Source organism: Carassius auratus, chromosome 36 (genome assembly GCF_003368295.1).
Source record: "Carassius auratus strain Wakin chromosome 36, ASM336829v1, whole genome shotgun sequence".
Lineage (NCBI taxonomy): Eukaryota > Metazoa > Chordata > Actinopteri > Cypriniformes > Cyprinidae > Carassius > Carassius auratus.
The window spans coordinates 20,476,384-20,493,506 of record NC_039278.1 but is presented as its reverse complement, the minus strand read 5'-3'; the positions used below and the strand labels follow the sequence as shown (position 1 = coordinate 20,493,506).

The 17,123-nt window shown below is 33.9% G+C and overlaps 2 protein-coding genes across 4 annotated transcripts; both read left to right on the top strand.

The window, feature by feature from the left end:
- Positions 1-1,076: 1,076 nt before the first annotated feature.
- LOC113055603 (immune-associated nucleotide-binding protein 8-like) lies at positions 1,077-3,037 on the top strand. The gene is made up of 3 exons (XM_026222028.1): positions 1,077-1,855; positions 2,488-2,595; positions 2,727-3,037. Exons 1-3 carry the CDS (start codon positions 1,312-1,314, stop codon positions 2,885-2,887), a joined length of 813 nt encoding a protein of 270 aa, XP_026077813.1. The 5' UTR covers positions 1,077-1,311; the 3' UTR covers positions 2,888-3,037.
- Positions 3,038-3,723: 686 nt separating this feature from the next.
- LOC113055592 (mitofusin-1-like) lies at positions 3,724-16,811 on the top strand. 3 transcript variants are annotated; one of them, XM_026222001.1, is made up of 19 exons: positions 3,730-3,794; positions 4,523-4,552; positions 5,087-5,209; positions 5,309-5,444; positions 5,519-5,681; positions 6,773-6,897; positions 7,265-7,373; positions 8,504-8,611; positions 8,821-8,974; positions 9,921-9,988; positions 11,615-11,736; positions 11,860-11,986; positions 12,195-12,299; positions 13,181-13,283; positions 13,506-13,732; positions 13,825-13,998; positions 15,559-15,755; positions 15,963-16,097; positions 16,209-16,811. In XM_026222001.1, the coding sequence occupies exons 3-19, from the start codon at positions 5,095-5,097 to the stop codon at positions 16,276-16,278; spliced, it is 2,238 nt and encodes a 745-aa protein (XP_026077786.1). In that variant the 5' UTR covers positions 3,730-3,794; positions 4,523-4,552; positions 5,087-5,094; the 3' UTR covers positions 16,279-16,811. The 3 variants fall into 3 exon arrangements, with proteins under 3 accessions (XP_026077787.1, XP_026077786.1, XP_026077788.1); XM_026222003.1 differs by having other exon boundaries at positions 8,821-8,959; positions 16,209-16,437; XM_026222002.1 differs by lacking the exon at positions 4,523-4,552 and having other exon boundaries at positions 3,724-3,794; positions 16,209-16,437.
- Positions 16,812-17,123: the final 312 nt, after the last annotated feature.

Here is a 17,123-nt window from a genome sequence, read left to right as displayed (position 1 = left end):
ACACAAGCTCCAGTCTGGATCCAGAACACCTGAGAAGAGATGATGCTGACCCTCAGAGGACCTCAGATGATGCTAACCCTGAATCAACAAACAGAACTAACAATTATTGCTAAATGTGTGACTGCATCATATAATAACTTAATTAATAATATTGATAGTTCATCGTCTAGCTGACTACGTCTTGTATTATTATTATTTTATTTTTATTTATTTTTTCTAAAATCCTGTCAAATGTGCACAAACTACTAGCTACTACTAAATATTGTAGAAACATAATTTTCTGTAAAGTTGCTTTGTAACGATTTGTTTTGTAAAAAGCGCTATACAAATAAACTTGAATTGAATTGAATTGAATTGAACTTACTAATCATGTTAACCACAAGCCAGTAATTTGCTAATCATTTTAACAACATGTTAGTAACTTGCTAATCATGCTAACAATGTGTTAGTAACTTGGTAACCATGCTAACAACATGCTAGTAACTTGGTAATCCTTATAACAAAATGCTAGTAACTTTGTAATCATGCTAGAAACATGCTAGCAACTTTGTTAAATATGCTAAAATAATGTTAGCATCATGCTAGTACCATGCTAATCATGATATAATCATGCTAGTAACATGTAAGTATCTTGCTAATTATGTTAAACACATGCGAGTAACATGCTAATCGTGCTAGAAACATGTTAATACCTTGCTCATCATGGTAGCAACATGATAACCATGTTAGAAACATGTTACCGACATGCTAATAATGCTAACAATATGCTAATTGTGCTAGCAACATGCTTATCATGCTAGCTAAATGCTAGTCATGCTAGAAACAGCCTAGCAACCACCCCAGGTACCCTAGCAATATGTTTTACACTGAAAGACTGTATTGCCTTGAAAACATTCAAACTTTAATCTTTCAAACTATTTCAAACTGAAAACTCTCAGACTGCAAGCTTTTAAAACTTTTTCAAACTTTCTAGCTAGTTTTTTTCAAGCCAACTTAAAGTGTGTCTACAAACTTTTTAATCCAGTTTATTTTGTTGTTTTAGAAAATGAATCTGTGGCTCCAGTCTCAACACTGAGGATTGTTCTGCTGGGATGGATCCTATCTGGCAAGAGTTCAGCAGCAAACACTATTTTTCATAATAAAACATTTGAAAAAGAAGGTACAAAAAAGTGCACAAAATACTCTGGTGTCGTAAATGACAGAAATGTGACTGTGTTAGACACTCCAGGCTGGTGGAAGTATTTTTCACCTAAATTCAACCCAAAGTTTGCGCAGGCTTCAATCCTGGAGAGCGTGGGACAATCACAACAAATGAAATTCCCTCACGCCATGATCCTAGTGATTCCTATTGACACTTCATTCAGTAACGGACAGAAACTAATCATTAAACAGTACATGGCCACTCTAGGAGACGACGTCTGGAGACACACTATAGTTCTGTTCACGTGGGGCGACAGATGTAAAGACATCTCAATCGAGCAGCACATCGAGAGTGAAGGTCACGCTCTTCAGTGGCTGGTTGAGAAATGCAGGAACAGATATCACGTCTTTGACAACACAGACAAGAAGAATCGAGATCAAGTCACAGAGCTGCTCCAGAAGATTGATGAGATGGTGGCAGAAAACAGTATGTTCAGTCTCAACACTCAGTGTGCTGAAGAAGAAAACTTTCACGAGACTAATATACAACAAGATGAGGAATTTAGTTTTAACGCTGACAAGTTACTGGCGTTAATGTTCCATGAGCTGAAAAACAGGAGTGAAGGGATAAAAAGGAAGCTACAAGAATTAGAGATGGACGTCACTGGATGCATAAAAGACAAAAGTGATCAAAGCATGGAATATCCCATAGAATGTAAATTAGCAATTCCGTTTAAATTCAGTTGAGAATGTAAAGCTGACATCACACCGTGTTGTGTTCTGGGTAACTGTTTTGGTTAGACGCCATATTTTCACATTATTATTCAGAGGGGAAAACTGGTCAATGTCATATGTTTATATGCACGTTTTATATGAGTTAACACATACTTAAACCTTACCTTATGTCTCTCACAGTGCAGCCACTACACAAACGTTTACAAGCTACTTGGGATTTGATTTTGGTCTCTGATTCCCCGCTGTGGCAATAGGATAGTGAATATTTACAATGTTTACTTTAGGCACATGTTTTAAATGTTTACAATAAAGAAATGGATCGCCTTCTTTTAGCTTTTTAAACAAACACTTTTAATATGAACATTTCTACCATGTGACAGCTGAAGCAGCAATGAGCGGCCAGTGCATTACACTGGTTTTATGGTAACCAGATACGTTATGAATATTTAATTTCAATGCAAAATAAAAAAACATCAGTATTAATCTCAGTAGCAGCCGCCCCAGCATGCAATGCGCTGTGACATAGCTTCACATTCTCTATAGCCATGTTACAGATGAAAACTTGTAAATTTTCAGTTAATGCACTCATTCTGTGTCATCTTTCTCTTTCAGTGAAAGCTGATGAGAAACTCATGGAGAAGGTAAAGAGAGAAGGAAGCAGATGGGAGGCAATTTTAATGGACGGGATATTGAACATTCAGAATCCTAAACGATCTTGTGGTGAGTTATTAGCTTTACATAAACTACTTTGCTCAAAAAAAAAAAAAAAAATCTTAATTTTATATAATTTGACACTACATATCATCAGATTTTATCCTGACAAAATGATGTTCTCTGCTACCCCTATACAGATGAAAATATGAGCGTCAATGAAAAGATGTCTTGGTGGTTTCAAAAATATGAGGAATACAGCACATCAGAAACTTCGGGATATAAAACAGAACAATCTGATCCAGTAGAACATCCACAGAATCTAGAGGAGTCAGATAATACTACATCTGATGTTGGATGAAAATATAATTTGTCTGTAAAAACCAGTTCGCAAAGTAAAACTTGCTCTTACTTAGAAATATGTCAGACATATGCAATTAGCAATTTTAGAAATTATGTTAAATGTTTCTATAATTGTGAATATTCATTAATGTTTTTGCATTTCTAATTAATAGTTGATATTGTTGTATAATATCAAAAAAAAAATATATATAATGTTGTTATTATTATATTATACACATATTACTTTACATAACTTCTGAATTCTCATTTTATCTTGAGATGATTCATGTGCAATAATAGTGATTTCTTTTTTATCTCTGTATCATTGTAACATTTGAACTGATAAATACCTGTATCAGTTAAACATCTCTCAGAGACTTTTCCTGGAACTTTTCTATATGATATAGCAATTTTAAATAATTTAATGAACTTTATTTAGAAATGATTTAAGTTAATTTACTACCTTTAGGGGTGTACTTTTGATGTTTAATGAATAATATATGCTACAATGTTATTTTTTGACAGACACTTTTAGATACTTTCATAGTCATACTATACTGTGAAATATTTTTCTGCCTTATTCCAAAATATCAGTAGACCAAAACTTTGCTTTTGTTAATAAACTTCAATATTTAGCAATAATTGATAGTGTGCATAATTGTATCTTGTATCTATATTCGAATTTCACATAACTTTTGTGTTTGACAGAAATAAATCACAAGCACACAGGTTTATAATTTTATTTTTTGAGGAACAGCAAGTTTTCGGCTGAGTTGTGACATTTATTTTGAAATTAGCACGCTCGTCCGTTTCTTTTATTTTGAAATTAGCACGCTAGTATGGGACTTTTATTTTGAAGTCTTTGCTGTTCACAGGTTAGCATCTGCTTGTCATGACAGGAGAGGATTTAGAGATCCTGTGACCGGGTAAGATCTGTGATTCATGTGTTTTACAGCATCTAGACTGATTATGCGATGATATTGAACTGAAGAAATGATTGAAATCAGATATTAATGATTCGAAATCACGTGTCTCCTGCGCTAAAGCTAAACGCTCATGTCACCTCTACAAACATCTGGCAGTTCAGCTGTAAGTTTATGAAACACATGAGAGCAACTTAATGTTAACTTAAATAAATATTCGATTCAGAAGGATAGAGAGTTTATAATATGTATTTATTTTTCATATCTCGCTCCTTTCCAATCTCTTCTCCTTCTACTGTATACTCGTGTATTTGATAAAGCTTATGTAAACACTGTGTTCAGATTTAATTTTACTCCGGAAGTCGCCAGATTTAGCTTTTGAGACGTGTGTGTGTGTGTGTGTGTTTGTTTGGTTTTGTGTGTGTGTGTGTGTTTGTGTGTGTGTGTAATTCTGCATGAATAATTATAATGAGTTACTTTTTACTGTGTGACGTCATGGAAAAAATCTGGTACTGAATGTTTACCATAATCACACACCCTGGTATTTACATGTACTCCAGAGTACTTTAAAGTACTTCAATTGTAGTATAACTGCACATGTCCCAAAAATAATAATGTAATGCTAAGACACTTTTTTTTGTCTGCTAATAAGAGGAGTCTCCAGATTTATTAACCTCGACATTAAAAATATTAATAATTAAATCTTAATTTGTATGTGTTGTTATTTCCAGTATTCTGCTCTGATGTGAAGGATGATAAGAGTGAGTTCATTTTATAAATAAAAGAATGATTATCCAAAATAATGATGTCTCCTGAACTTATTAATTAATTTCCATATCATTTATATACTATTATTTGATGTATTTATATTTTGGATTAGTTTTTATATTATTTTATATTTTTTGTAATTTTGTGTTTTTTAGTATACTTTTTTAAATATATATTTTTATGTATTTTTCTGTGCTTTTATACACACACACACACACACACATATATACAGTATATATATATATTTAATAAGTATATCAACTTGACCTACAGTAATAAAAAAATGTTGACTTGGGAACTAGTAAAAAACAAAAAAAAAACAAAGAATGTTTATTTTATTTTATGCTTTATGTTGGGTGGGTTTATTTTAATTTAAGGATAAAAATCATGTTACTGATCTCATCATGTTAGGTAAAAAATGTTAGCCTGAATGCACTGTAAGTCACTTTGGATAAAAGAGCCTACTAAATGCATTTATTTATTTATTTATTCATTTATTTATCAGATCTGAAATCTTCTCCCTGCAGGTGTGTAAATGGAGCCGTCAGATCCTTCTCCGTTAAAGCGTTTTGTTCTGGCCAAAAAGAAGATCGGCGAGGTTTTCGAGCAGCTGTTAGTTTACGTTCAGGAGAGCTCAGAGTTTGTAAAAGGTGAATTTCAGTCTAAAAGCATCCGACAGAGATGTGCAGGACTGGTTAACTACAGTAGTGTTGATATGTTCATGTGTTTTGTATCTCGTGTCTCAACAGAAACCTGTGATAATGAGTCGCTGGAGAATATTGCAGACCGGAGCCAGCTGGATCAGATCGAGGCGTACAGCAGCAAACTGTGCACCATTAAAGAGGTGTTAGCTCGCAGACACATGAAGGTGGCTTTCTTCGGCAGGTGAGTTTGGTGCTGGATCTTAAGTCACATCTAATAAGCCTTTCACTTCATTAAACATCCTCTGTTTGTCACAGAACAAGCAATGGCAAGAGCACGGTGATCAACGCCATGCTGCGTGACCGTGTGCTGCCCAGCGGCATCGGACACACCACCAACTGCTTCCTGAGCGTCGAGGGCACGGATGAAGACAAGGCCTTTCTGAAGACCGAAGGGTCCGAGGAGGAGAAGAGCATCAAGGTGCGGCGGCCGGGCATTTGATTTGATCTCAGAAGAGCTCTGTGATTTACTGAAAACACCAGTCCAGAAAAGTGCACAATAAAAAAAATATAAAAGCTGTATGTTATTATACACACCGAAAGGCAAAGATCTTCACTGCAAGCCACCGAAATAAGGGTTTGGTTTACTTTGAAGAAATAATAACATAGAAACTCTTTATGACAGCCTGTCAAAATAAAAGTTTGGTTTACCTTGAAGAAATAATAATAATAACACAATTTATTAAAACACAGGAACTCTTCATGACAACATTTCAAAATAAAAGTTTGGTTTACCTTGAAGAAAAAATAATAACAACTTATAATAATAATAATAATAATACTAATAACACAATTTATTAAAACACAGAAACCCTTCATGATAGCCTGTCAAAATAAAAGTTTAGTTTACCTTGAAGAAATCATAATAGTAATAACATATAATAATAATAATAATAATAATAATAATAATAATAATAATCTAATATTAATAATAAATAACACAATTTATTAAAACACAGAAACTCTTCATGAAAGCCTGCCAAAATAAAAGTTTGGTTTGACTTTATGACAAAAATATTTTAGCGTTTTATATAGTGGAATGTACTTCTCAACATTAGATTTTAAAGCATTCTCTCATTATGATAGTTTAATTATTAAGTTAAATGAAGTTTAATTAAATCAATTGATAATTCAAATTTACTTAAGCGAATACTAAATGAACACAGAATCCAGAAATAAAACAAAATGCAGAACTGGGGGGAAAATAAAAGTTTGGAAAAATAAATACATTTTCTCAAATTGTTAAAGTTTAAAAAATACATACAATTTCAAAAGTTGATCATGAGATCAACTGAAAAGGTTTACTTTTTGTTGATTAAAATGCGATTGTGATGGGACATTAAGACGGAAATATATACATTTCAATTTCTGGTGGTAAAAATTTCATAAAGCCATTAACACGTAATCCAGAAAATGCAGAATTTAGGAGAATTTTAAATGGTAGTGTGTTTAGTCATAAATCAGTTTGTTAAAGCTCATGTGCTGAAGGTCAAACACACTTGTTCTCTGCAGACAGTGAATCAGCTGGCTCACGCACTACACATGGATGAGAGTCTGGACGCCGGCTGTCTGGTCAAAGTGTTCTGGCCCAAAACTAAGTGTGCTCTGCTGAGAGACGACCTGGTGCTGGTGGACAGGTACACTTCAGGCCCACGACTGATGAGTCCAGCTCCAATGTTTAACAAACATAATCATAGTCAAATCAAGCTATAAACAGTGGCATATCCTAAACATAGAAGTTTGCATCCCTTTTTTTATGTTTTAATCTTTTATACGAACCAATGCTGCATTTATTTAATCAAACGTACAGTAAAAATGTGAAATATTATTATAATTTAAAATACCAGTTTTCTATGTCAATATCTGTTAAAGTGTAATTTATTTCTGTGATGCTCCGCTGTATTTTCAGCATCATTTATCCAGTCTTCAGTGTCACATGATCTTCAGAAATCAGAATAACATGATGATTTACTGCTCAAGTGTTTTTCTGCTGTTTTCTTTCAGTCCTGGCACAGACGTGACCACACAGCTGGACAGCTGGATCGATAAGTTCTGTCTGGACGCCGATGTGTTTGTGCTGGTGGCTAACTCTGAGTCCACTCTCATGAACACGGTGAGCCGTTAGCATGCAGTGTTAAAGCGTGAGAAATGAACGCTTCAAACATTAATCTGTCTCGTCTGAGAGCTGCTGTCACATGCTGTGTTTGTAGTGTGCTATTATGGGAAGTATGCAGTGTGCAGGGGGTGGCTCTCAGAGGAATGCAGCGCTGTGTTTAGACTGAACTCTGCTATCCCAGCATGCTTCAGTGGCCTCTCTCGGGGCAGATAAACACCCCATTATAAACCATCAGACAGCTTTTATAGTGTTCTGTACACAGTCTGCTAATTTTCAATATGCATAGAAATGTCTAAAGCGAAAATGTGCAACATTTGTTTGACATTGAGAACTTAACATAATGATGTTGTGTGACCAAAATAGTTATTGTTGCATATTGTATACATGTGTGGGGGATTTAACACATGAAATTAAATACATATATGCTAAAATGATAAATGCATCATTTAATGTTGCAATAAAATGCAAGCAAAAATAAATGGTGAATTACATATACTTTTTCGGAAAATAATGTGAAATATCATGTGAAATATAGAGCATTATTATGCATTTGAAAACATTGGAAATATTATTTTTTTTTATTTTGTCTGCTGCATTTTCATTTCATGTCTTTGTATTATTATTATTTTCTTTTTATTTTAAATCATTTTTTGCATGCACTTCATAATTTTTTTTTACATTTTATAACTTATTTAATAAATTATTTATAGATTTATTTAATTTACTCTATTAAATCCCCCCCATATGTGCATACTGTTTTGACTAAATAAAGTATATATAAAGAAAAATAATATAAAGTATTCCACTCTGAATCAGTGCTATTTTAGTATCACTGAGATATTTTTTATAGTTCTTGATGTTTTAAATCAGGTTTTATTTTTATATTTCCTTTATATTTTAATTTTAAAGTTTTAGTATTTTAGCTGAATGTTTTTGTAATTTTTATACATGTCTATATAGTTTTTATTATTTATTTTAATTCTAGTTGTTAAGTAGTTTATTTTCATTTAGCCTTGGCAAATATCTGAAATAAAATATATTTAATGGTTTATATATATATCTTATATATATATATATATATCACATGACCTCTGTGACCTCAACCTCTTTGTTATTTCTGTTTAAAGGAGAAGCATTTCTTCCACAAGGTGAATGAACGCCTGTCAAAGCCCAACATCTTCATCCTGAACAATCGCTGGGACGCGTCTGCTGCCGAACCTGAATACATGGACGACGTGAGTTTATTTGGCTCGCCGCAGATTAGTCGTGGACCAGTAGTTATCACCAATATATCCAATATATATCAGACGATATTTGCCATTTATTAATTAAAGGTATCGATGACTTTTATTTTGATTGTGCATGGGACTTTTATTTTGACAGTGTCGAGAACACATCACCAAATTTTTAAATCCTTGAAAAATTTTTTACTTGCGCTTGTCAGGTGAGGAAGCAGCACACGGACCGCTGCGTGAACTTCCTGGTGGAGGAGCTGAAGGTGGTGGATCGAGCTCAAGCGCCCAATCGTATCTTCTTCGTGTCGGCGAAGGAGGTGCTGAACTCGCGGATGCAGCGGGCGCAGGGTATGCCAGAGACGGGTAAGAGCTGGATCCTCACCAGCAGCCAGCTTCACGTGTTCTGATCCTGGTGTTTACATGAACAGGTCACGCTCAAATTAAACTGTGACACACACGTCATTCAATTCCAGGACTTGTGTTCCTCTGCTGAACACATAACTGATGTTTTGATGAAGGTTCATAACCAAACAGTTTTGGTTCCCATTGACTTCCATTGTATCTTTACGTTCATACAATAAAAGTCAAAGGGAATCAAAACTGTCTTGTAGCCAACATTCTAAAAAATTTTTTTAAAGTAAACATTTTATATTATTATAAATGTATACATTTTTATAATTATTAATTAGAATATCATATATATATATATATAATTTAAATAATTATTATAATTGTTTGTGTTTATTTTTATTTTTTAAATATAATTAGTTTAAACTTTCAAATGCCAAAATATGTTACAAAATGCACATAAAGGGGCAAGGAAATAACATTTACATTCTTAAAATAATTTTTTTATAAAGCCTGAGGAAGGACAATTGACCAAAACATTACTAATTATATTAAAATATTTTTATGATGATGCAAACTGTGTTTCTATTAAATTAATTGATTAAAACAATATAAATATTTTCGGATTGAAAATCTTTTAGTAACTTAAATTATTATTTTTTTATTACTTATATAAATTTATTTATTTATTTATTTATTAATTAAAATGTATGTTAATTATGAGTCATTTTTGTATATTTATATACCAGGAAATAAATGGCTGTATGTGATAAAAAGAGAAATGTTTTCCTACTGCGAGCATTATCAAAGTATTTAATATATTTCTAGATGCTGAGTTGTTAGTCGTTGTGCCTGGTTTCCTTTAACATGCATGAAATAAATTATTATACTTTGTGTGTGTGTGTGTGTGTGTGTGTGTGTGTGTCTTTGTGTGTGTGTGTGTGTGTGTGTGTGTTCACAGGAGGAGCTTTAGCTGAAGGCTTTCAGGAGCGACTGAAGGAGTTCCAGAGCTTTGAGAGATCGTTTGAGGCAAGTGACAGAAACAAAACAAAACATTAAATCATATTTAATAGCTGCCAATGGAATCTACAACAGAAGTCCTCTGTCCTTTTAACGTCTCGTTAGTATTAGTTTCATTAGAACGCATGAACAGATCGGGAAGATTAACTCGTGTTTACAGTAAGCAGGGGTGAAACAGGTTTGTTCATGAGCTCAGATGAAGAGCTGAAAATATACCTTTATGAAGCTTGATCCACTGTATTTTTTATATTAATTGTTCATTTAGCAGGCACTGACTTCCAGACATCGTCTCCTCCTCGTATGATTGCGTGTGTAGTTTCTGAGCAGCGTTCAGGGTTTAATCTGGGGATGTTTAGTGAGTTAGTGTCTGTTTTCCTCAATCTGTCGTCATTGCTGAAGTCTAGATTTACTGCGGCGAGGACATCCGTTTCTTCAGTTCAGATTGAGCTTCTGTTTCACTCTTCTTTCTGTTCATTTAGTGTGGATGGACTTCATTTGCTGAGTGTGTCATAAATAAATGCACTTTTGTTTGTTTTGTTGTTTTTAGAACAGTCACACAGTGAAGTCCAAAAAATCTGAGGCCACATTGAAATCGATTTACTTTTTTGTATTAAGCAGATGCTTTTATACAAAGCGACTTCAGGAAAAAGGAACAAAAGCAGTGCAGAGAATAAATGTGATTGCAATTTAAAATAGGATTAAAAGAAGAAAAAATTGCGATAACGTTTCCAACATTTTCTCAATTATTTTGGGCACAGCAAACCAGTATTATTGTTTCCTTTAAATCGCATTTTAATAAAATATTTTTTTATAAAATAGTAATAATTATTACTAAATAAAGAAAAAATAGGAAATATTGCTATTGGACTAGGACTGCGCAATTTGGCCCAAAATTCTGTGATAATATTGTGATTATAAAAAAATATAATTTATTTTTGTTACTAAATACAAATATTAAAATTACTAAATAAAAACAAAAGAAGAAATGTTGCTATCAGGCTAGGGTGATTTTTGTGATTTATATTAACATGGCTATAAAATAATAATCATTACCAAAATTATTATTAATATAAATGTATTATATTAAATAATAATATAATTAATAATAAATAATAATATTACTAAACACTGTTATTATTTTTTTTTTTTTAATTACTAAATTAAACACAAATAAAAATGGTCAAATAAAAACAAAATGAGGATTTTATATATGAGGACAATATAATAATTTTTAAAATCATTTTAAAATCACTGTAAAATCATTATTATTATTTGATTAATTTGACACATAGATACTTCATTTAAACTCGCTCGATACAAAGTCGTTCTTGTATCTTGTATTAATTCATCTGAAGAATGTGGTGCTTTGAGACATTTTGACTTCACTGTCTGTGACCCCTTTTGTTTTCATATCATTACATTGTTTTATTATGATTCTGCTTTATGTTTTATGTTCCTGCTGCTGCGAGATGATTAGAGAGCGGCTGACGTTTAGGTTTAGATCTGCTGCAGTCTTTGCATTTAATTTGTTGTTTTAGTTTGACGCCTGCAGCAGATTTGAACCTTTAACCCTTTAGAGTCGGCCATGAAGGTGTGTGTGTGTGTGTGTGTGTGTGTGTGTGTGTGGCCTCGCAGGAGTGTATCTCGCATTCAGCAGTGAAAACTAAGTTTGAGCAGCACACGATCAGAGCAAAGCAGATCACAGAAACAGTCAAAGACGTCATGGATCAGATCAACATCGCCGCCGCGGACAAGAGGTGCGTCTGTCTCTCTTTACTGATGGGGTTATTGCAGCAGAACGTCCCGAATCTTCTCCAGAGATGAACTGTGACTGAAGTTCATCATGGCTCATGTAGTAAAGTGTTTATGTCTGATCTCAGGGTGCTTTCTCTGGAGGAGAGAGACTATCTGATTGACCGACTGGATTTCGTTCGCAATCAGCTCAACCTGCTCATCCAGGACATCAAGAAACAAATCGAGGCCATCACTGAGGAGGTGAAACACAAGGTAAAGGACTGAAGCAACTCCAGAACATCTCACATCTTCTGAGGAGCCTTTATTTCTTCATCTCAATCAGCATTGCATTATTTCAGTCCCCTTTCTCCTCTTTAAGCCTCTCTCTGCTGTTTATGGGAGATCTGAGAAGACTTGTATCCCAGAATCCACTGCAGATTTAATGTGATGTTTGGTGAATGGATGTCTTCGTGTGTTTCAGGTATCGGACGCCATGGCAGAAGAGATCTGTCGTCTGTCTGTGCTCATAGACGAGTTTCATGCAGATTTCTACCCGTCACCAGACATGCTCAGAATATATAAATCTGTGAGTGACACAATAGTTTTGTGCTGGTCACTGGATGAAATCGCTCCTCCTTGATATATATATTGATTATTATATAATTAGCAAAATACATTAAATAATATATGTATTTATATTACATTTTACATAAAATATTTAATATTTTAATATACTATTATATTTAAAATTTAAATATATATGAACATTTTATATATACAGTATTAAAATGTAATATGTGTGTGTATTTATAAGTAGTATTTTCTTTATAAAATATTATGTATTTAAAAATGTATACACATACATATTTAAAAAATACTATACATTTTATAATAAGTTTTAAATATGTGTGTATATAAGTAGTGTTTTATTATTTTTTTTCATTTATTATTTAATATATATTTACAATTTTATATATATTATGTATTTAAAAATTACATGTATACACATACATATAAAAAAAATACTATATATTTTATAATAAGTTTTAAATGTGTGTAGATAAGTAGTGTTTTATTTCTTTTTCTCATGTATTATTTAATATATATTTACAATTTTATATATATATTATGTATTTAAAAATACATTTATACACATACATATTTAAAAAAATAAATATATTTTGTAATTTTAAATATGTGTGTGTATATATGTAGTATTTTATTTCTATTATTTTCATTTATATAATATTGACATATATAAATTATGTATTTAAATAGATATACTATATTTCATAATAATTTTTTAATATATTCAAATGCAATATATAGTTTCATATTAAAAAATATTTATCATAAAATAAGTAATATTAGTTTTATATTAAAAATATTAAAATCTAGTGTGTGTGTGTGGATATAAAGTATTATAATTGTTTGCTTTATAAGAGAATATCTGTTTGTGTTCTGCAGGATCTTCTGAGTCACATCGAGAAGGGCATGGGCAAGAACCTGGCCTTCCGCTGTTCGGATGCAGTAAACGCCTCGGTTCAGTCGTCCCAGCAGGACATGATGGGTACGTGAGAGCACCGTGACCTGTGTTTGATATTTAAACACCAGTAGGTGTTTCTCCTATTAATAGACGATGTCTGATCATGAGTGAAGTGTTGCTTGTGTTATCTGGCTCTACTCGATTGATGTCAGTCAGCTGTAGAGACCATAAAACCAATCGCTGTATAGACAGTTTTTCAATAGTGTAGCGTGTGTTTAGTAATCTACCTCTCTGTTGTGTTTCCAGAGTGTCTGAAGCCTCTGCTGCCCTCTGCTGTACAGAGCCAGCTGCACATGCTCATTCCCAGCAGGAAGTTTGAGCTCAGCTACGACCTCAACTGTGCCACCCTGTGCTCAGACTTCCAGGAGAACATCGAGTTCCAGTTCTCTTTAGGCTGGACCGCGCTGGTCCACCGGTTCCTAGGTCCCGTCAACGCCAAACGAGCCTTGATGCTGGTGGATCAGACCCTACCGGTACATTAGAAACCACTGTGTCTCCACTGGGATACATGGAGATGCATTGGGATACATTGACACTGAATGGAATTTTGTTTTTTTTTACTCAGCTGACGGCACCCAGCACCCCTTCGGCTCCAGCGGTGGTTCAGTCTCAGATCCCCAGAGCTCAAGGTCAGAATCAGGCATCTCTGGCACAGGAAGAACTCATGATGTCTATGGTCAACAATCTGGCCTCGGTCACCTCTCGCACGTCTATGAGTGTGATCATCGTTGGAGGAGTGGTGAGGATTATCAGCGTTTATCATCCCCTTTATCTTCTCTAATAACTGGGACCCTGGAGCACAAACCCAGGCAGAAGTGTCAATTAGTTTTTTATTGAGATTAATGCATCATCTGAAAGCTGAATAAATCATCTCTCCAGTGATGTGTGGATTGTTAGGAGAACAATATTTGAAAACCAGGAATCTGAGGGAGCCAAAAAATCTAAATACTGAGAAAATCATCTTTAAAGATGTCCAAATTAATTCTTAGCAATGCATTTTACTAATCAAAAATTACATTTTGATATATTTACGGTAAGAAATTTACAAAATATCTTCATAGAACATGATCTTTACTTAATATCCTAATGATTTTTGGCATAAAAGAAAAATTGATAATTTTGAGCCCATACAATGTATTTTTGGCTGTTGCTTCAAATACACCCCAGAGACTCGAGACTGCTTTTGTGCTCCAGAGTCACACATTTCCTGTTCCTGTCTAATTGGGTCATTCTTGGCCAGAATAAGCTGCAATGTGTTTGATTCATAAATTTGGAAATATTTGTTGTGAAATCATGTGAGTGACTATTCCTTGTGTGAAGGTGCGGTCACTTCAGAGAAATTCTGTGGGAAAAAAAATCCATTGTCTGTTAGCAATAGCGTAATAATATATGAAGTAACTTTCAAACCAAGCAGCTGGGTGAAAGAAAGAAAGAAATGCTGAAAAAAGCCAAAATATTAAATGCCATTGATGAATATTTGCTGAGTTATCTACTATTTTGTTAATGGGAGGGGCTCAAAATGACAATTTTCACCTGAGATTTGGAGCCAAATTACAGTGGGTCAAAGTGACTTTTGAAAAATTTATCCATTGTTATAGATTTGTCGGTTTATTAGTAAAATCTGTTGACTTTAGCAATCCTTGTTGCATTATATTCCAGCGGTGAAATCCCATGAAAACACACTTTTCCCATTTTAGTTCCCCAGGTTTGCATGCCTGTAACTCAGTTTAACCAATATAGGGCCTTAAATATTACAATTTCAAAAGAAAAGATTGTTAAAAAAACAATATTTAATACTTCCTGAGTTACAGGCATGCAATCCTTGGGCGGACAAAATGCCAAAAGTGCCTTTTTCCCATTTTTGAATGGTCACCTCTGGCATATAATGCAACAAGCATTGCTAAAGTTAACAGATTTCACTAATAGACCTACCAAACTCTGTGTGGAAATAAAATAACGATGCTGCCATATTTCTAAAGTTATTTTCCACCTCCTCTAATTTGGAACCAAATCTCATTTTGACCTCCTCGACAAAATAGTGCATTACTCAGTAAATATCCATCAATGGCATTTAATATTTTGTCTTTCTACATAAGATATGAACAATTTTTAAGAATTGTGGCCAGGGAAGTTTCTTAAATGTGATTGATTTGAGACAGAATGAATTTCCATTGCAAAACTTGAATTTCAAATCCCAAACCGCTTACAAAAAAAAAATTCCCAGAGTGATGGTAAATGTGACCTTAACTTCCCATGGGTTGGAAATGAATGCATTGTCATTGAAGTTCCTCTCTGTTAGGTGTGGCGAACCATTGGCTGGCGTCTGATCGCTCTCTCCATGAGTCTGTACGGCTTGCTGTACCTGTATGAAAAACTCACCTGGACCACCAAGGCCAAGGAAAGAGCCCTGAAGAAACAGTTTGTGGATTACGCCACCGAAAAACTTCAAATGATCATCAGTTTCACCAGCTCAAACTGTAGCCACCAAGTGCAGCAGTAAGTGTTTTTACACCAGAGTCCATTTGACATCAGAGTTTGGTCCGTAAGGAAGCTGTTCTCCAAATTTGGATGTGGAAACATTAGTTTTGAGTGCATTTTGAGATGTGTACTGCATAAGAGGACAGCTACTGGTGACGCTCCAGAGCTGTTCTTTTCATGCACGTCGTTCCTGTATGTTAAAGTGCTCTTGTGTGTCTGATACAGAGAAATCGCCAGCACATTCGCCCGACTCTGTCAGCAAGTCGACATCACCCAGAAGGAACTGGAGAATAACATCCAACGGCTCACCGACAAGATCCAGAAGCTGGAAACCGTACAGAAGCGATCCAAAGTGCTCAGGTTAGTGTCTGAGCCGTCATTGATTGCCAGTTGAGTTTTTAGTTGCACCGTAGGTTTTCCACATCTCTAATGTTGATCACGTTGTATTAATAGCCGCGTTTCCTTTCCTAGACATAAAGCCACAGCTCTGGAAAAGCAGTTGGAGGATTTCAGCTCCCAGTATATTCATCCTCAGCCTTGATTCTGCATTCACACGGAAATACTCGACTTCTTTCAGAAAGTGATGTGATTTGGGAAAACTGTACGCCTTGTTTTTTTGGGAAGTCGCCACTTACCAGATGCTGTGAGGAATGCACATTTGTATTCTTGAATAAAGCGTGTTCCAGTGCTGTATTTTGGTAAAGGTTTTTCTGAAGAGAGATTCAGTTTCACTGGAACTGAAGTTGGAAACATTTGAATGATGCGAAACAAAGAGAAAAAAAAACAGCTGGATTTTGTGAATTTGATTTAGTTTTGCTTTTCAGGTTCTGCATAATGGAGTAAAACTTAATTTCATACCTTTTTCACAGAGCATTTTTCTTCAGAAACAGAAATCATATTTCTCCTTTTGATCACAAACCCCGTTTTCTATGTTTCTTGGTATTAGTTTCAATGAATCAAACCCAATATTCTCTTTATGAATTGTCCGTTATTTCTAAACATATGTAAATGTGATTTTCCAATGTAAATTCCTGTAAAAATGTAATTCCTCCGGTGCAATAAAAATATAATTAAATATTATTTATCCTCCTGTTATGTGTGAATTTCAATGTGTGGGGTCAAATTGATAAATATATCAATGAATTATGCAAATTGACAATATTGTATATTTTTATTTAATTACAATTTACCTGCATGATATTTTAAATACATTTTTGTTTTTTATACATTTTATTTACGTGTGAAAACAAACAAACATTGTCAACAGTTTATGAGATTTATTTCTTAAATTAACACACAACATCCAAAAACATATTTTTTGTTTTTATTTAGTCTTTTGGGGGAAATGTAAAAATGCTAAGTTTTGAGTGAGGAGTAGGGTTAGGG

Coding starts and splice junctions, on each gene's coding strand:
- LOC113055603 (XM_026222028.1), top strand. CDS start 1,312: ATGAAATTCCCTCACGCCATGATCCTAGTGATTCCTATTGACACTTCA. Junction 1,856..2,487: donor CATGGAATATCCCATAGAAT/GTAAATTAGCAA, acceptor TTTCTCTTTCAG/TGAAAGCTGATGAGAAACTC. Junction 2,596..2,726: donor GAATCCTAAACGATCTTGTG/GTGAGTTATTAG, acceptor ACCCCTATACAG/ATGAAAATATGAGCGTCAAT.
- LOC113055592 (XM_026222001.1), top strand. CDS start 5,095: ATGGAGCCGTCAGATCCTTCTCCGTTAAAGCGTTTTGTTCTGGCCAAA. Junction 5,445..5,518: donor AAGGTGGCTTTCTTCGGCAG/GTGAGTTTGGTG, acceptor TGTTTGTCACAG/AACAAGCAATGGCAAGAGCA. Junction 12,300..13,180: donor TGCTCAGAATATATAAATCT/GTGAGTGACACA, acceptor TGTGTTCTGCAG/GATCTTCTGAGTCACATCGA.